We start from the raw sequence: 21073 nt of genomic DNA, 5'->3' as shown, positions 1-21073 counted from the left end.
TTAAAATATCACTATAATTGGTTGAATAGTAAAAAAGGAGATGGTTATATTGTAAAGTACCAATGTATCCATTAAGTCATTAACGCATACAATGTATTCACACCTTAATAAATACCTGTATATTTTTCTTAATTTTTCATAGTTCATTGGTCTCTGATCGAGTCAAAATCAAGTCAATTTCTTCATTCAATCATGATAGATGTGGATAACCTTACTCATTCTTGAAGCATCTAATACAAATAGGCATTATATTTGTTTTTTTAAATGCAAATTCAATCTCCTATTTTAATGCATTTCTTCTTTCTTTTCCTAAAAAAAAAAAGGCACATATTATTAAGATACCAAAATATATTCAGATTCCATAAATATTCATATTTATCCAAACGAAAGATTAGCGTTACTCGATCATATTTGTCCAGCTACATACAATTAGCAATTGAAACGGACAATCGTCCTTTGAAACAATTGAAGCCAATAGATAATTGAACCATGCAACAACTAGACGGAGAATTGAGAAAACTCAAGTCATCATCTCCCCCAATCCCAGGGGCGACTCTGCCCTTAAGCCATTAAGGCACCCGCCTAGGGCCCCCAAATTTTTGGTGCCCCTCAATTTTTGTTTAAAAGAATAATATATTTTTAGGGCCTCAAAATTTTTTTTAATTAAATAATATTAATATTATTTATTATGCTCTATTCCCATAATTGACTTCCCAACTAACAAATAAATAAAATTATATTTTAAAATATAAAATAAATATAATTTAATTTTTTTTTTTCAAGTCTTATACTTCCCAACTAACAATTTTATTGTATTTCAAATTATCTATTACTCCCATCTCTCTCTCTTAGTCTCTCTAAAAAAATTTTTTCATCTCTCACTCTCATCTCTTGGTCTCTTTATGATTTTTGCTCCAACTATTGTGTTCATCATCTTCGGGCCTCCGATTCTCTGTAATTTTCTTCAACTCTAATTTTGATTTCAATGTTTGTATATTATTTTTCTATTATTTTCACTCTGAATTTTTTTTTTTCCTTAGATTTTGGAAGCTTTAAGGTTAGAGCGCTGTATCTGACAAGAATCCGATATCTCTAAAGTCTCGCTCGCCGATCAATTTGCAATAATAATAATAATCAGGTTATATTGTTTCAATCTACTATTTCTATAGATTTATTAAATTTATTTTTATTTGTTTACATAATTTGTCAATTTATAGCGTTAATTTTGAAATTTAACTATGTCAACAAGAAAATATGAATCTGAATATGAAAAACGAAGAAAAAAAAATAGAAGAATTAGTGTCATCTCAAAAGGGAGCTCTTGATAAATTTTTTTTTAGTTCAAAGCAAAATATAAATGAACAAGATGAAAATCCTCCAAGAAATGAGCAATCAATTCCAGAGATGTAATTAGAATATAATAATAATAATAATAATAATAATAATAATAGTGATAAAGATAACATTGATATACAGGAAATGTTCACTAATGATATTTCTTTTGAAAGACATTTTAACAATATAGAAGAAAAATAAATAAATAATGATGATAATATTTATGATCCAAAATATTGGGAAAATATAGATACCAAATTACGAAATTTATTAGTTGAAAAAGGTCCTATTAGGGATAATGATTTAATTTTTCCAAAAGATGAAAATTCAAGACATTTTTCAAATATATATTATATTCGAAAATTATCAAATGGAGAGAAACATGATAGAAAATGACTTATATATTCTAAAGATTTAGATAGAGTATTTTGTTTTTGTTGTAAGTTATTTGGCCAAAAATTAAATAACCAACAACTAGCTAATGAAGGGTGTAAAGATTGGAAAAATCTTAGTACTAAACTTAAAAGTCACGAAATTAGTAAAGAACATATTTTCAATATTAGTAAATGGGCTGATTTAGAGTTAAGATTGTTAAAAAATACAACAATTGATAAAAATATAGAAGAACAAATCAACAAAGAAAAAGAACACTGAAAAAAAGTATTATTGAGAATTATTTCTGTTGTGAAAACTCTTGCTAAAAATAATTTGGCATTTCGTGGGAAAAATGAATGAATTTATCAAGAGAATAATAGAATTTTTTTAAGTTTAATTGAAATGATTGCAGAATTTGATCCAATAATGAAAGAACATATTCGACGTTTTCAACATAGTGAAATTCATAATCATTATCTTGGTCATAATACGCAAAATGAATTGATAAATTTATTAACTCTTAATATTAAAAAGAAAATTATAAAGCAAATCAATGAAACAAAATATTATTCAATCATACTTGATTGCACTCCGAATGTAAGTCATCAAGAACAAATGTCTTTAATATTACGATATTTGAATCTTTCTACAAGTCCAATTAAAATAGAAGAACATTTTATAGAATTTCTAAAAGTAGATGATACGTCAGGAGAATGACTCTTTAATGAATTAATAAATGTCATACAAAAATTTGAACTTGGTATTGAGAATATAAGAGGGCAATGATATGATAATGGATCTAATATGAAAGGAAAACAATAAGGTGTACAAAAGAGACTATTAGATATAAATTCTAGAGCATTTTATACTCCGTGTGGTTGTCACAGTCTTAATCTAGTATTTTGTGATATGGCTAATTGTTGTTCTAAAGTTATAACTTTTTTTTGGAGTAGTACAACGAATATATACATTATTTTCTTCTTCTACGAAACGATGGAAAGTTTTAACCGAATATGTATCAAATTTAACTGTAAAATCATTATCACAAACACGTTGGGAAAGTCGAATAGAGAGTGTTAAGGCAATAAGGTTTCAAACTTCTCAAATTAGAGATGTTTTTGCTTCAATTAGAAAAAACTAGTGATAATCCAAAAACAAAGAGTGAATCTTATTGTATAGCAACTTATGAAATGAAAAATTTTGAATTCTTACTAGGAATGATTATTTGGTATGACATATTATTTGTTGTTAATTGTGTTAGTAAAAATTTACAATCAAAAGATATGTGCATTGATGTCGCCATTAATCAATTAAAAGGTCTTATTGTTTTTCTAAAAAATTATAGGGAGAATGGATTTATATCTTCTATGATTTCAGTAAAAGACATTGCCCTTGAAATGAATATCAAACCTATATTTTGTAAAAAACGTGTAATTAATAGAAAAAAACAATTTGATGAGAATGCTAATGATGATACAACACACTCAGTTGAAGAATTTTTTAGGATTAATTTTTTCTTATACATAATAGATCAAGCTATTATTTCATTTGAGAGTAGATTTGCACAATTTCAAACATATGAGAATATTTTTGGTTTTTTATATGATTTAAAAATATTAAAATCATTAGATGAGAATAATTTGAAACAAAAATGTTTGACACTTGAGAATATTTTAAACTGTGGAACACATTCAGATATTAATGGTTTTGATTTATTTTCAGAATTGAGAATTTTAAAAGAAAGTTTGGAAGAAACGAGTACACCAATTGAAACATTAAACTTTATAAAAAAGGTAGATGGTTTTCCAAATGCATTTATTGCTTATAGAATTTTATTAACGATACCTGTGACAGTAGCTTCTGCAGAAAGAAGTTTTTCAAAACTTAAACTTATAAAAAATTATTTGTGATCAACTATGTCACAAGAAAGATTAAATGGATTGGCTATGTTATCAATAGAAAAAGAAATACTTGAAAATCTTGAATATAAAACTTTAATTAGTGATTTTGCATCTCAAAAAGTTAGAAAAATTAATTTTAAATAAAAATTAAAATTAAAAAAAAAATATTAAGGGTTCTTGATTAAATCATTCGCCTAGGGCCACATATTATGAAAAGACGGCCCTGCCCAATCCCCAAACTACTATGATCCAAATACAACAAATGGAGATTTTGCATGCCCCAAAAATTAACCGGCGCTTGTTTAGAAAAGTCATTAAAATCTAACTCAATTCTCTCAAGCTTGAAAGCAATGGATAATGAAACTGAAATGAGTCCTAACAAGAAGTAATTTGGAACGTAGTCACTTATTTCTACATTGGTGCTTCGAAATTTTGAATGCTTTGGGCTTGACTTGACTAATTAATCTGAGGCGCCATATTTCCCATTTTCCACCCTACAAATTTAGTCCTACTCCGGAGGTGTCGTAAGGTACCGACATCAATTATTCTAAGCATGTTTGGCTAATGAATTTAAAAGTATTTTTAGGTCATGTTTGGATGTATAAATTTCCGACCTTAAATTTGGATTTGGGTGGGTTATGATAAATTTTCATACAATTTTATACATCATTGTATACAAATATAATATAACTCTAAATCCAAGACCTTTGCAAACATGAAATTATATAATTTTATTTGTAATCATGTATGTAAAATGTTGATGTTAACATTTGGTTGACATTAAAGACTGTTGCAATATAATCGAAGTACTTCTTGTGATGGGTGAGTATGGTCTACCAAGGGATTTCAATATATATATATATATATATATATATTAGTACTTCTTGGCCGGAGGAGACTTGCTTCGTTATCCATCATGCAAAATGGATACTATATTATATTCAAAATATAAAGTTAGCTAATTCATGGTATTTATAGGTGCCTTATAAATTTTTTTATATAAACTAAATTAAAATATTTAATTTTTAGAAAACATAGAGCTTGTGTATATAATTTAAGAATGCTAAAATCTTTATGTTATTAGATTGTAAGTCATAAATTTTAGGATTCTTTTTAAATATGAAGTTTAAAATATGATCGACAATGATTATGATTTTTTTTGTCGTTGTAAGTTGTGACCTCATTAGTACAAATAAGTGTACACGTATTTTTATGTTAACTTTTAAAATATAATCATCAAAATAAGGTGGTGTAAATTCACCCACCTTAAATATGTAATTTCTTATCACAATCCTAATGTCTAAACACGCCCATTTTATATGTTCATTTATTTTAAATAAATCACCCTGTCAAAATAAGGGAAATATATATCTTTTCCAGTCTTGAAAAATAAAATTTAACTTTTCATAGTGTCATATTTTCATTTATTTTGCATGTATGCATCCATCCATCCATCCATGCATGGAATCATGCATGAATGCATGTGTGAATCACTCATCGTCACCATCCTCATCGCTATCCGAAGGCGCAGGCTTGTTAAGATCAATGGCAAAAGCAGCCACAGAGGAAGAAGCAGGATCATCATAAGGGAGGCCTTGGGCCAAATAGTCATCATGAGGCTACAGGTTCAAATCAAAGTCCAAGCCCGCCTCGGATCAGCAGCTATGCTCGACGGCCCTGCACCACCAGACTCAACTATATGTTGTTGTTTCTCCATCGTGCTCTTCACTTGCGTCGCCAACTTCAATAGATAACCCGCCGCCTCTTGATCGCCTCCCGGTGCCTCCTGCTCAACATTCTCCGGCGACCCTTCTCGCCACGTCCGACGCATCGAACTTTAGCTTCGGCGACGAACCGCTGGGTCCTCTGGCTGCAGCCTCCGAGTCTGTAAGGGCCCTCTTCTTCTTCATGGACTGCTCTGGTTGATCCACGATTGGCAGCCTCTCTCGCCGTCCCGGCAACCCTCCACCGCTAGTTCTGACATTTGAAGGGGATCCGCCGTCGCTGCCGTTTGTGTTCTCGGGCTGTTGGTAGGGGTCTTGACTCTTGACGGGAGGAAGACTTGCCGAGGGAGCCAATAAAGAACCAAAAATAAATTTGGGGGGGGGGACCAAAAGGGAAAAAAATAATACACGTGGTGAATATTAAAGGTCACCCATATTATTCAACGTGTTAAAACAAAATCTTTAAAATAAGTAATATTCATAATTTAATGATTTTGTTTTGTTATTATTTAATTATGAATAATATGGGTGACCTTTAAAATAATATCAATTATTAATTATTAATTATTAATCATTAAAATAATTAATATTCATAATTGATATGATTTTATTGTTTTATTAATTAATAATTAATAATTGATATTATTTTAAAATAATATTAATAATTAATAATTGATATTATTTAATTATTAAATAAACTTATTTGCAATCTCTCTTTTTTACTCTACTTCTACTTAAATTATTTTTTAATTATATATTTTCTTGGAATGCATAATTTGCCTTAATTTTTTGAAATCAAGCACTTTTATTTTTGAAACTCAATTCACGCACCCCTTAGATTTAGATTGCAACATATAAAACAAATATATATATATAAAGCATATATGAATACATTTCTGAATGTAGGATGAGCTCCCCTACGCAGCATTTCTGCCTACAAGCCCTTTCACACACTAAAATGCGGTTAAGGGGTGGACATGAAAAAACGTAAAATCAAATCAAAATGTCTAATTGAACCATTTGAACAGAAAAATCAATTAATCATTTTTTTTGTTTGATTTCGATTCAAAATTTTTAATTTTTTCCGTTAATGATTCGGCTTTGGTTCAGTCCATACAATAGTTGCAGTTAACCGATCGAATTGGTGTATTATAAATATATAAAAATTATTATGCAATTATACATTATATAATATTTTAATAATTATTATAATTTAAATAAAAGTTTTGTTTTTTAATAACAATTTAAAACTTAGTTTGGCTACTTTTATGCTATTTTTTAGAATTAGAAGTCGGGCTATGGAATTTATTTATGATTGATTCATGGGAATTAAATAATTAAATAATATCATTTATTAATTATTAATATTATTTTAAAATAATATCAATTATTAATTATTAATTAATAAAACAACAAAATCATATCAATTATGAATATTAATTATTTTAATGATTAATAATTAATAATTAATAATTGATATTATTTTAAAGGTCACCATATTATTCATAATTAATTAATAACAAGATTTTCTTTTAAAACGTTGAATAATATGGGTGACCTTTAATATTCACCACGTGTATTATTTTTTACCCTTTTGGTCCCCCCCCCCCCCCGGCCGCGGGAATTTAATTTTGGTTCTTTAATTAGTTCCTTCCATCTCTCTGCCCATTTCATCATCTTGCATGATGGATAACCCTTTTGTTGGCTTCCTCAGCAAGTCTTCCTCCCGTCAAGACCCCTACCAACAGCCCGAGAACACAAACGGTATTTTTACAGCGACGGCGGTGTTGGGAATTAATCGACCTGGAGTAATAATCACACACGAAGAAAAATAGAAACACACACAATGAACACCGAATTTACGTGGTTCAGTCCAAACTGACCTACGTCCACGGGAGCACACCACTGCACTATAATCTGGGAGAAATAACACACGGAGGAGCCACTGCTCAACTCTCTCTCTCTCACCACAACTCTCTGCTCTTTGCACTCTCAGTACACTGCACACCTCTACTCACGCAGCTCACAAAGTTCACCTCTCTCACAGCTCTCTGTACACAACACACAGCACATATAGCACACACAAAGCTTTCCACACAACACATATATATATATATACAAGAGAGGGAGCAAAATTCAAATATGGTTGCTTGCAATTTCAGCAAAGCCTGCAGAGCAGGTGGCCGTCCATCTCCAGTGTCAAAGATGGTGGCTGGTTTGGTGCGGCTGTCTGCGGCTCCACACCAGCAGAATTCAACCATGATCCCTTTCAAATGTCAGAACTAGCGGTGGAGGGTCGGCGAGAGAGGCTGCCAATCGTGGATCAACTAGAGCAGTCCATGAAGAAGAAGAGGGGCCTTACAGACTCGGAGGCTGCAGCCAGAGGACCCAGCGGTTCGTCGCCGAAGCTAAAGTTCGATGCGTCGGACGTGGCGAGCCCCTGCAGCGTGTGCGGGAAGCGGTTCGCATCATGGAACACTTTGTTCAGGCACATGCGGAGTCACCCGGACCGGCAGTGGCAGGGGGTGCACCCGCCGCCCACTTTCAATCGAGAAGGATCGCCGGAGAATGTTGAGCAGGAGGCACCGGGAGGCGATCAAGAGGCGGCGGGTTATCTATTGAAGTTGGCGATGCAAGTGAAGAGCACGATGGAGAAACAACAACATATAGTTGAGTCTGGTGGTGCAGGGCCGTCGAGCATAGCTGCTGATCCGAGGTGGGGCTTGGACTTTGATTTGAACCTGCAGCCTCATGATGACTATTTGGCCCAAGGCCTACCATATGACGATCCTGCTTCTTCTTCTGTGGCTGCTTTTGCCATTGATCTTAACAAGCCTGCGCCTTCGGATAGCAATGAGGATGGTGACGATGAGTGATTCACACATGCATTCATGCATGATTCCATGCATGGATGGATGGATGGATGGAGACATGCAAAATAAATGAAAATATGACACTATGAAAAGTTAAATTTTATTTTTCAAGACTGGAAAAGATATATATTTCTCTTATTTTGACAGGGTGATTTATTTAAAATAAATGAACATATAAAATGGGTGTGTTTAGACATTAGGATTGTGATAAGAAATTACATATTTAAGGTGGGTGAATTTACACCACGTTATTTTGATGATTATATTTTAAAAGTTAACGATAAAAATACGTGTACACTTATTTGTACTAATGAGGTCACAACTTACAACGACAAAAAAAATCATAATCATTGTCGATCATATTTTAAACTTCATATTTAAAAAGAATCCTTAAATTTATGACTTACTATCTAATAACATAAAGATTTTAGCATTCTTAAATTATATACACAAGCTCTACGTTTTCTAAAAGTTAAATATTTTAATTTAGTTTATATAAAAAAATTTATAAGGCACCTATAAATACCATGAATTAACTAACTTTATATTTTGAATATAATATAGTATCCATTTTGCATGATGGATAACGAAGCAAGTCTCCTCTGGCCAAGAAGTACTAATATATATATATATATATATATATATATATATTGAAATCCCTTGGTAGACCATACTCACCCATCACAAGAAGTACTTCGATTATATTGCAACAGTCTTTAATGTCAACCAAATATTAACATCAACATTTTACATACATGATTACAAATAAAATTATATAATTTCATGTTTGCAAAGGTCTTGGATTTAGAGCTATATTATATTTGTATACAATGATGTATAAAATCGTATGAAAATTTATCATAACCCACCCAAATCCAAATTTAAGGTCTGAAATTTATACATCCAAACATGACCTAAAAATACTTTTAAATTCATTAACCAAACATGCTTAGAATAATTGATGTCGGTACCTTAAGACACCTCCGGAGTAGGACTAAATTTGTAGGGTGGAAAATTGGAAATGTGGCGCCTTAGATTAATTAGTCAAGTCAAGCCCAAAGCATTCAAAATTTCAAAGCACAAATGTACAAATAAGTGACTACGTTCCAAATTACTTCTTGTTAGGACCCATTTCAGTTTCATTATCCATTGCTTTCAAGCTTGAGTGAATTGAGTTAGATTTTAACGACTTTTCTAAACAAGCGCTGGTTAATTTTTGGGGCATGCAAAATCTCCATTTGTTGTATTTGGATCATAGTAGTTTGGGGATTGGGAGAGATGATGACTTGAGTTTTCTCAATTCTCCATCTAGTTGTTGCATGGCTCAATTATCTATTGGCTTCAATTGTTTCAAAGGACAATTGCCCGTTTCAATTGCTAATTTCTCAACTCAACTCCAAGCCCTAGAAATATCGTTTATTGAAATATCTTGAGCCATCCCTTATATAATCTCACTAAATTTTTTTTTTTAAATATGTAGTCAATAACCAATTAATCAACACCATTCATGCTGATATTTGGAAGATTCAAACATTGCAAGTGATGCATCTTTTTATCAACAATCTATCAAGAAAATTTCCATCTTGTCTAAGAAACCTATCATTATCGATTGAGCTCAGTTTAGATGATAAAAAATTGCAAGGAGCCAACCCTTTGTCTTGAGAAATGTCAAAATTGTTATTGCTACATGTTTTCCTAAATAACCTCAATGGAACCATGCCCAAACAAATTCTCAAAATTTCCCCGAAGGCCATTTCATCAAATTGGCCTAAAGCTATTTGGATGAATCCATACTTTTGGAGATTGGAAACCTAAAAAATTCAGCAGGCACTAGATGTATCACATTCCAACTAGTCTTGGTGAATGTACCGACCTTGAGGACTTGTCAATGGGACGTAACCATGTAGAAGGATCCATTCTCCCATCATTGAACTCTTTGAAATGCATTCGAAACATTGATATTTCTCAAAAAAACTTGGTTGTTCCAATCCACGATTTGTAGGCACTTCGACATTAGAGAATTTGAATTATCTTTCAATGACTTATAGGGTGAGGACATACAAGGTGAGGTTTTGATTAAGGGAACTTTTGCAAATATAGGATATCAATTATTGAAAATAACAAAATCTATGGAGGAATCTATGAATGTAGCTACACTATAATGAAATTAAACAAGGGAAAAAAAAATTCATGTACGCTTACTTTGCATGCACACATGTGGGAGTCATCAATACTTTCCCATTTATTCCATTTTTTACCCAAAGAAAAAAAAATTACCAATCGTCAACATCATTTTTGATAAAATTACTTCTAGAAGTAACTTATAAAAGGCTCTACAAAGCAACTAAGGGTTTTCTAGCGCAAATTTGAACCAAGGAGAAATGGTCAACCTTCACCAACCTCATAGCGTACCTCCATGAGTGTAGTCCCTAACATCCTCTTAACGATGACTTCCACCCCTACATCTACAACTTCACCTTCAATTATTTTATCATTTTGATGCCTAAATTAGGAAAATAAAAGGGTATGTATTAAATAACAACAATAACAACCGAAATTTTGAGATAATCTCCCATTAAGGGGAATTATTAAATATTTATGGCCTCTATGTTGGGATTTATATATATATATATATATATAAAAATTTATGAGTCTTTATTGAGGAGTTATAATAGTTTATTATCCCATTTAATTGTCCTTAATGCTCATTTGACCTTATTCAATTTTAGGCTAATATTTTGTATCTTATGAAAAGAGGAATAAGTAGGAGTTTGGTTCGAAAATTTATAGAATTTTTAATCATGCCAACATTAATGTATGATAATAGAAGCTTAATTAGAATAATTTCATATCGTAACTTGAATTTTGGATATGCTCATGGGGTATCATTAAGTCAAGTATCCTATTATAATCTTCAGCAAAAGCTCTATATTAGGAGAAAATATTAGCATATAGATTGAAATAAAAATGATTTCACCATCTGATGTACCAAATAATTTTTCCTACCTCAGTATTTTTTTTCCTTTTGGTCCCCCAACACATTTTTTTTTGGTTCTTTAATTAGTTCTATATTTGTATAAATGATTAGGTATGTTTCTACCTAACCTAATCATTTCTCATAATTATATAATAATTATAAAATATGAGTTGGAGAAATCTAGTATAATAATGATAAATTAAACAATCTCTTTCCTTATAATTAAGGTTTGGAACACCATATCAATCCTTAAACTTGATTTCTAGCATGTGTTAGTGGGAATTTATTTATAATTCATAAAATACTTTAAAAAGTTATAATGCTGTCATCTAAATTCAACTATTAGAATTAGAATTAAAGCTGTGCTTGATATTCTCTTGAATAGTGGACCAGGAGGCTCTTGTTAAATCTAGACTACACATTTAAGTATAAATTTCTTGCAATACTGGTGCATTACCTACCCTTCATCGCAATAATTTCTTACATAATTTATTTTCAACAAATGATATCATATATTTGCAAAAGTTCCCTTAGTCAGAACCTCACCTTGTAAGTCCTCACCCTATAAGTCATTGAAAGATAATTCAAATTCTCTAATGTCGAAGTGGCTACAAATCGTGGATTGGAACAACCAAGTTTTTTTGAGAAATATCAATGTTTCGAATGCTTTTCAAAGAGTTCAATGATGGGAGAATGGATCCTTCTACAAGGTTACGTCCCATTGACAAGTCCTCACGGTCGGTACATTCACCAAGACTATTTGGAATATGATACATCTAGTGCCTGCTGAATTTTTTAGGTTTCCAACCTCCAAAAGTATGGATTCATCCAAATAGCTTTAGGCCAATTTGATGAAATGGCCTTCGGGGAAATTTTGAGAATTTGTTTGGGCATGGTTCTATTGAGGTTATTTTGGAAAACATGTAGCAATAACAATTTTGACATTTCTCAAGACAAAGGGTTGACTCCTTGCAATTTTTTATCATCTAAACTAAGCTCAATCGATAATGATAGGTTTCTTAGACAAGATGGAAATTTTCTTAATAGATTGTTGATAAAAAGTTGCATCACTTGCAATGTTTGAATCTTCCAAATATCAGCATGAATGGTGTCGATTAATTGGTTATTCACTACATATTTAAAAAAAAAAATTATTGAGATTATATAAGGGATGGCTCAAGATATTTCAATGAACGATATTTCTAGGGCTTGGAGTTGAGTTGAGAAATTAGCAATTGAAACGGGCAATCATCCTTTGAAACAATTGAAGCCAATAGATAATTGAACCATGCAACAACTAGACAGAGAATTAAGAAAACTAAAGTCATCATCTCCGTCAATCCCCAAACTACTATGATCCAAATACAACAAATGGAGATTTTGCATGCCCCAAAAATTAACCAGCACTTGTTTAGAAAAGTCGTTAAAATCTAACTCAATTCGCTCAAGCTTGAAAACAATGGATAATGAAACTGAAATGGGTCCTAACAAGAAGTAATTTGGAATGTAGTCACTTATTTCTACATTTGTGCTTTGAAATTTTGAATGCTTTGGGCTTGACTTGACTAATTAATTCAGAGGCGCCATATTTCCCATTTTCCACCCTAAAAATTTAGTCATACTCCGGAGGTGTCTTGGTACCGACATCAATTATTCTAGACATGTTTGGTTAATGAATTTAGTAGTATTTTTAGGTCATGTTTGGATGTATAAATTTAGGACCTTAAATTTGGTTTTGGGTGGGTTATGATAAATTTTCATACAATTTTATACATCATTGTATACAAATCTAATATAACTCTAAATCCAAAATATCTGCAAACATGAAATTATATAATTTTACTTGTAATCATGTATGTAAAATGTTGATGTCAATATTTGTTGACATTAAAGACTGTTGCAATATAATCAAAGTACTTCTTGTGATGGGTGAGTATGGTCACCAAAGGATTTCAATATATATATTAGTACTTCTTGGCCGGAGGGAGACTTGCTTCGTTATCCATCATGCAAAATGGATACTATATTATATTCAAAATATAGAGTTTGTGTGACTTGTGCGGACCTAACTAGTATACTATATTATATTCAAAATATAAAGTTAGTTAATTCATGGTAATTATAGGTGTTTATACATTTTTTATATAAACTAAATTAAAATATTTAATTTTTTAGAAAACATAGAGCTTGTGTAAATAATTTAAGAATGCTAAAATCTTTATGTTATTAGATAGTAAGTCATAAATTTTAGAATACTTTTTAAATATGAAGTTTAAAATATGATCAACAATGATTATGATTTTTTTTGTCGTTGTAAGTTGTGACCTCATTAGTACAAATAAGTGTACGCGTATTTTTATCATTAAATTTTAAAATATAATCATCAAAATAAGGTAGAGTAAATTCACCCACCTTATGTAATTTCTCATCACAGTCCTAATCACTAAACACTCCCATTGTATATGTCCATTTATTTTAAATAAATCACTCTGTCAAAAAAAGGAAAATATATAATTTTTTCCAGTCTTGAAAAATAAAATTTAACTTTTCACATATTTTCATTTATTTTGCATTTAATATTAATTTTCCACGAAGAGGAAGAGGAAGAGGGGCCTTACAGACTCGGAGGCTGCAGCCAGAGGACGCAGCGGTTCGTCGGCGAATCTAAAGTTCGATGCGCCGGACGTGGCGAGCCCCTGCAGCGTGTGCGGGAAGCGGTTCGCGTCGTGGAAGGCTTTGCTCGGGCACATGCGGAGCCACCCGGACCGGCAGTGGCGGGGGGTGCACCCGCCGCCCACTTTCAATCGAGAAGAGTCGCCGGAGAATGTTGGGCAGGCGGCACCGTGCGGCGATCAAGAGGCGGCGGGTTATCTATTGAAGTTGGCGACGCAAGTGAAGAGCACGATGGAGAAACAACAGCATATCTGACTCTGGTGGTGCAGGGCCGTCGAGCACAGCTGCTGATCCGAGGAGGGGCTTGGACATTGATTTGAACGTGCAGCCTCATGACGACTATTTGGACCAAGGCCTCCCTGAAGATCCTGCTTCTTCTTCTGTGGCTGTTTTTGCCATTGATCTTAACGTGCCTGCGCCTCCAGACAGCGATGAGGATGGTGACGATGAGTGATTCACACATGCATTTATGCATGACTCCATGCATGAATGGATGGATGGATGCAAACATGCGTGCATGCATGACTCTTGACTTAATTGCCTTCATCGTTCCTATTTAGAGGAACTTCCTTGATCAAGGAAGTATGCTTTATTTACCAATATCATTAATTATAGGTAATAATGGAAAGTGCTCTATTCATGGGGATTCTTTAGAAGCAGAAGTATGCTTGGGTGAAAGGTCTTGTCATCAATATCATTCCTTGGTCCTAAAAATGACAATAATAGTAGTCGTGTGGGCAACCATGTGCAGAACATATGAAGTCATGTATTGAAATTTTGAAATGGGCAATTATGGGTCTCACTACCTTTACACAGCTAGCATCGGTTCATGAACCAAAAGCAAAAACAGAAAGGATAGCACCAGCTCACTGCTCCAGACTCAAGTACCGGATCACGATAAGCGTGTAGCCAGTAGTTTATATTTTAGTCAATACCAAGTGACAGAATGATGCATGGCGGCCTCAAACATGCCCCTTTAGATAAGGAGAAACAGAAACTCATGCCCATTTTATTATGCGCATATAATACTTCCTTAGAAACAGTTTTACCTCTTGATCATAGATTATCTAGGTTATGTTAATGAATTTCAAATTATATAATTTATATTTGTATAAATTTAGAAAAAATTCAGTATAATTTTATCTCACATTTTATTTAAATCCTCACAAATCCCTATTAAAGTCCAAATTCAAAATTTCCCGAAGCATTAGTGAGGAAGCCTACACCTAGTAAGCTTTCAAATCAACCAAATATTCTTCTTATTTCCAATATTAGGAGACTTGGAGTTCAATAATAATAAATAAATAAAATTGCATTGTATTTTTTATAATAATTTAAAATTTTTAACTCATAGCTTGTTCTGCAAATGAGATTGCTTTTTTAATAATATGCAAGTTCACAGCTTGGGGATTTGAAGTGAAGTGCATGGCAATTGGCTGCAGGCCACTAGGCTATTTTAATAATATGGCAGGCAGAGTGCTTTTAGCATACTCCAAAGGGTGGAATTTTGAATGTAAATTGCCAACGAGTGAATAATCAATTATTTCAAAGGCTGGGGGGTGGAGTTTGACAACATCTATGCTCACGCGAGGCGGGGAAGTAAGCTATGCTTGCTCAATTCATGTCCTTCGCTTGATCCATCCAATCAGACGTCGACACGTGCGCGAAATCCACCCGTTGCTGCATGGCCCGTGACTTGTCGGTCTGTGGTTGGCTTGCTTAAATTTGGCGGAAAAAATCAGTGTCTCCTCCTCCGGTACTCAAAAAAAAAAAAAGTGGAACAGCATCGTTTTCCCTCCCCTTAATTTTCGTACAAACAGATGCGAAGATGACAGCTCAAAATTTCAATTAAGTAGGTGGACGGTGAATAAGAAATAGCATTCAATTATATTTCCGCAGAGGTCTCTTCACAAAATAATTCTACTTATTACATTTACAATGATACTTTAGAAACTTCCAAATTTATAGTAAATTACTAAAGTAAATAGCATAAAATGAATCACATTTTGGTTTTACAAATGTTCTAGAAATGAAAAATTAGCAGACTTTTTTTATGTAATTTTCTTAAAAAAAATTAAATTAAAATAAAAACTAATTTTCAAAATTACGAACCCTTAGAACTATAGGTTGGAGCATGGAGATTTGTTGTCATGAAATCGAATTCTGTTCCCGTGTTCAGTCTTTAACCTCCAAAATTCGATACACATTAAAACCAGAAAAGTTGATGAATATTATATAAGTAGGAGAAAAACCCTCCTCGCACAAAATGTGAAGCACATTCACACATATAGCTCCAACAATAACCTACATGATTGAAATTGGTAAAATTTTAAATTTTACGAAGTTACTTAACTTGAGTGAAGTGAAATGCATTAGCCTTGATATCTTTTATGGACTTAAAACCAGAACTGTGTGAGGGTTCTAAATCATTAACCATATGGAGGCTATTCTTTAGAATATGGAGGTCATATTCTTAAGAATCGATTATGTTGTGAAAAATGAATTACACAGCGGAATATATATTTAGGATCAAACACACAATGCATCACTTAATGGTGAATATACGAAACAATCCATAAAAACAACAACAAATATGTGAAAGTAATAACAAACACAATATACAAGAAGTTGCGTGGTTTGACAATGTCTACATTTATCTACGGGAGCAAACGACAAAAATTCACTATCTTCTCGTCCAAAGTACATGAACATTAATACATCAAGCGTCAACCAAATACATTACAAATGACATATAAATAGAGTTATCGAAGATTTTCTCTCCAAATATCACAACCATATTAACGTTCACTTATTCAAATTTGAAATCTCTATTGGGTTCCCTCATCCAAACTGTCAACAGTTTCAAACAGAATGAAAATTCATTCAGACACTGCTCCAAACCGTCGACGATTTATCCTACTGCACCTTGATTTCCTTTATACTTTCCCTTTGCAATGCTTTCCACTCAGTATGTTAAAAATACCTGGTTGCCCACACAACTACTATTATTGTCATTTTTAGGACCAAGGAATGATATTGATGACAAGACCTTTCACCCAAGCATACTTCTGCTTCTAAAGAATCCCCATGAATAGAGCACTTTCCATAATTACCTATAATTAATGAAAATTAATTATATTGTAAGTTAGATTTGACTCGGATGTAAATAGATGCCTTAGATATAATAAGATATGATTCCAAATCCTTTTATATTCCTATTAATGTCAATTTTCATTTCCGCCTGCTTTATTTATGTGAAATCTAACTTACAAGGCATTTTGAAATTCGAAATTCTAATCCAATTTTTTATCGCAATGGAAATGTTCATTATATTGAAATCGGAATGCATCATTCAATTGATGCCTTTGGAAGGTATATAAAATTAGATTGAGTTTCCTTTCTATTTTCGAATGAAATTATTTGGTATTCTCATTAAAAAGTATTGATTTTAATGTTCTCTATAAACAAAAAATCAATAGAACAAAATCACTACAAATGATTTTTATTATTATACAAATATTTAGTTTAATCATAAAATTATTTTACTTTTCCATTTTAAAAATAAACTATATTAACATTTTGTAATATAAAAACTTCAAATATCATTACAGCTATATTACCATTACAACTATATTATCATAGTCCATCCAAATGACCTTCATCAAAATGAAAATTAGGAAAAAAACATAGCTCACCATAATTTATATTGTACTTGATGTTGGGTTTCCCTCCTTGTGGGGCCCAACAATTGGAAAGAGTTATTTTTTAATGGTTGTTGGCTTCTCAAGGAAGCAGTTCTCACCTTCAGCAAAAGGTCTCATGCGCAGTTACAACAGCCCCTTCATCTCCTTTTTACTTTTTGGCTCCATTTTTCTAGCAAGCTACCGTCTCTCCCATTTTTCATTCATTATGTTTCCACTCACAAAAAACCTTACCCAGCCCCCAGCACTTTCAGCCACCAGCGCCTGCAGCCAGCACCTGCAGCACGCCCACACACCAGCGCTGGTCATCTTCTTCATTGCAACAAGCTACTGCTGCTTCTTCTTCGTGTGTTTCCAACTGCATATTATTTACAGCATATTGGGATTTCTTTTATTGTGATCTTTTGGTTGGTTCTTTAGAGCTTTATTCAGAATATTTGGTAAGGCATTTCCATCTTACTACATTTATTTATACTCTTATGTATTTGTAAGGCTTATGCCTTTTGTATCCACTTTGTACAACATATTTGGTGGTAGTGGATTTGGACCGCCATGCCCCGTTGTCACGGGCTAAGCTTGTTCAGGGCATTATGCTTGCCTATGACCGCTTATCTCGTGTGTTTGGGATGGGTTTCCATCATGTAAATACTAGTGTAGGGTTATTTTCTAGTATTTATTTCATTGTAAGCCAAATAAGGCAGTATGACTCCTCGGTCACTTTGATGTTTCCTAGTGCTAGAGTGAGAATGGCCTAGAAAGCTCTTTAGGGGAGGGTGAGTGTTCATCAATCATTGTAAAACTCACTAGCAATTGTCAACGTGCTTAGCCTACTTGCCTCCCTCGCTAAGTACAACATGTCAACGGAGGATTTGTTAATGAATTACGTTTGCTTCAATATTTACTGCTTGGTTGCCACGACTTTCATGAATTGATTATTATTTCCGCTGCTATCTGATTGAATGTTAATAAAAGTGCTTCGTGGATGAATGTTAGTAAACAATAGGCTGGCTAGTTAAGCAAGAGTGCTTTAGCTAGCGCCGCACGGCCCTTCACAACGGTGTGAAAAAGGCAGACCGTGACATTTGGTATCAGAACCAAGTCAGTGACACTTGGTGAGAGCCCAAGGTTGAGTTGCTACGTGAATTCGTTTGCCTTCGTTGTTGGATTTGGGAAGCTTTGGTAAGTGACCATGGCACCAAACAATGCTGAAAGGATCAGCGTGCTGGAAGCACAGGTTGAGGAAACAACCAACACTGTGGCCGCGGAGGTGGCTAAGATGAGAGAACTTGTTGATGAAGTGAGGGGATCACAAAAACATCAAGCAGGTTTGATAGGCGACATGTTAGAGGACTTTCGCCACACTGTGGAAACCTTGCAAGCCCGGATGGCAGATCTGGATGCAAAGGTAAATGTGATGGTTCTTGCTATGGGGAACTCCAACACTCCGGGAGTTAGCAAGACCAAGGTGCCAGAACCCAGGACGTATGGGGGTGCCCGAGATGCCAAGGAGTTAGAGAACTTCTTGTTTGATGTGGAGCAGCACTTTCGCGTTGTGAGGATGGCCTCAGAACAGGCAAAGGTGGATACTGCGACCATGTACTTGGTTGGTGATGCCAAACTGTGGTGGCGTACCAAGTACAGAGAAATTGAAAATGGAAACTGTGTGATTGATAGTTGGGCAGACTTGAGGAAAGAGCTCAAGGCCCAATTCTTTCCTAAGAACGTTGAGTATAATGCAAGGAGAAAACTGAGAGATCTCAAGCATACGGGGTCAATCAGTAAATATGTGAAACAATTTTTTGCTTTAATGTTGGATATTCGGGATATGTCGGAGAAGGACAAGTTGTTCTATTTTCTAGAGGGGATGAAACCGTGGACAAGAACTGAACTTCATAGGCAAAGGGTTCAAGACTTGTCAACTACACAAGCGGCTGCAGAGCACTTGACAGACTACGCTGGTGATGAGACCGCTTCGTCCAAATGGTTTGGTGGAGAGGGAAACAGTGGAAAGTCTTTCAAGAATGGCAAACCCAAGAGTGGGGGAGCCGACTCTAAATCATCAACCTCACAGGAAGTTTCGTCGTCTCAAGGGTTCAACACACCCAATGGAAAGGGGAAGAGTAAAATTGAGTGTTTCTTGTGTCGGGGTCCTCATAGAGTTTTTGAGTGCCCTCACAAAGCATCACTTAATGCCTTACAGGCTTCCATTGTAGAACAGACAGTGGAAGACGATGGGGAAGAGAATGATGCCCCGAGGGTGGGTTCAGTGCGGTTAGTGAACGCATTGGAAAAGCAGGCAAAAACACCGAAAGTTACACGAGCAAAAGGGTTAATGTTTGTGAACTTGAGGATAAATGGGAAGAGTACTCGCGCTATGGTGGATACGGGAGCTACTCATAATTTTGTTTCGCAGTTGGAAGCAGGATGACTCAACCAATCCTTAGAGAAGGATACAGGACGCGTGAAAGCAGTTAACTCTGTAGCCCAACCTACTCTGGGAGTAGCCAAGCAAGTGGTTATAAAGCTTGGACAGTGGGAAGGTCATGCGAATTTCACAGCGGTGCCAGTGGATGACTATCCAGTCATTCTAGGAATGGAGTTCCTAATGGGGACGAGGGCAGTGCTGATGCCTTTGGCTGGTTCCCTGTGTCTGATGGGAGATCACTCGTGCATGGTGCAAATCGTTGCAACGAAAGGAGACAACGGGAAGTCCCTTTCAGCCATACAACTCAATGAAGGATTGGGTCAGGGTGAGCAGACACATCTAGCCACGGTGGTGGTAGACAAAGAAGTAGGCCAAGAGCTGGAGCCTACGACCATCCAAGCGGTGTTGGATGAGGATAAGGAGGTGTTACCGGATAAGCTGCCTCAAAATTTGCCTTCACGACGGACTGTGGAGCAAGAGATCGAGTTGTTATCAGGAGTGAAACCACCTGCTAAAAGGCCATGTTGGATTGCGCCTCGAGAGATAGTAGAGTTGGGGAAACAGCTTGATGAAGTGGAAGCGGGATGTGTTCGCCCTTCCAAAACACCGTTGGGAGCATCGGTGTCGTTTTAGAAGAAACATGAAGAGCATCTACGGAAGGTGTTCGACAGGCTGAAGGGAGACAGTCTGAATATGAAGAAGGAGAATTTCTCTTTCGCTCGGCGGAGCAACAAATTCCTTGGTCAAGTCGTTGAATAAGGTCGTATCCGGAGGGGTATAGAGAAGGTAAGGATGATTCAAGAACGGAAGATCCCCACTACAGTGAAGGAGTTGCGTTCCTTTCTTGGCCTTACTAGTTTCTACAGGAAGTTCGTTAAGGGGTATTCGCGGAGAATGACTCCAATGACAGGACTACCGGGGAGGTATTATTGGCCGCACACGCGGGATGATGTGGTTGATTATACCAAAACTTGTCTCACTTGCCAACAAGACAAGGGGAAGCGGAAGAAGTATGGTACTTTCATGGCCGCACCAAAGTACTGTTCGGCAGAGGAGACGACACAATTGTTCCTTGTGACTGTTGTGAAA

General features: G+C 34.5%; 1 protein-coding gene across 1 annotated transcript; it reads left to right on the top strand.

Annotated features, from left to right (window-relative positions):
• Nucleotides 1-11839: 11839 nt before the first annotated feature.
• Nucleotides 11840-14312, top strand: LOC131165957 (uncharacterized). The gene is made up of 3 exons (XM_058124144.1): nt 11840-11926; nt 13781-14051; nt 14128-14312. Exons 1-3 carry the CDS (start codon nt 11840-11842, stop codon nt 14310-14312), a joined length of 543 nt encoding a protein of 180 aa, XP_057980127.1.
• Nucleotides 14313-21073: the final 6761 nt, after the last annotated feature.

This window comes from Malania oleifera, chromosome 10 (assembly GCF_029873635.1).
Source record: "Malania oleifera isolate guangnan ecotype guangnan chromosome 10, ASM2987363v1, whole genome shotgun sequence".
Taxonomy (NCBI): Eukaryota; Viridiplantae; Streptophyta; class Magnoliopsida; order Santalales; family Ximeniaceae; genus Malania; species Malania oleifera.
This window is presented reverse-complemented; position numbering and strand designations above follow the sequence as displayed.

Excerpts from the sequence above, each read along its gene's own strand:
- LOC131165957 (XM_058124144.1), top strand. The coding sequence starts at position 11,840 with ATGTTTCGAATGCTTTTCAAAGAGTTCAATGATGGGAGAATGGATCCT. Across the intron at positions 11,927-13,780 it reads TTGACAAGTCCTCACGGTCG|AGGAAGAGGAAGAGGGGCCT; the intron begins GTACATTCACCA and ends TTTTCCACGAAG. Across the intron at positions 14,052-14,127 it reads CGGCGATCAAGAGGCGGCGG|GGCCGTCGAGCACAGCTGCT; the intron begins GTTATCTATTGA and ends CTGGTGGTGCAG.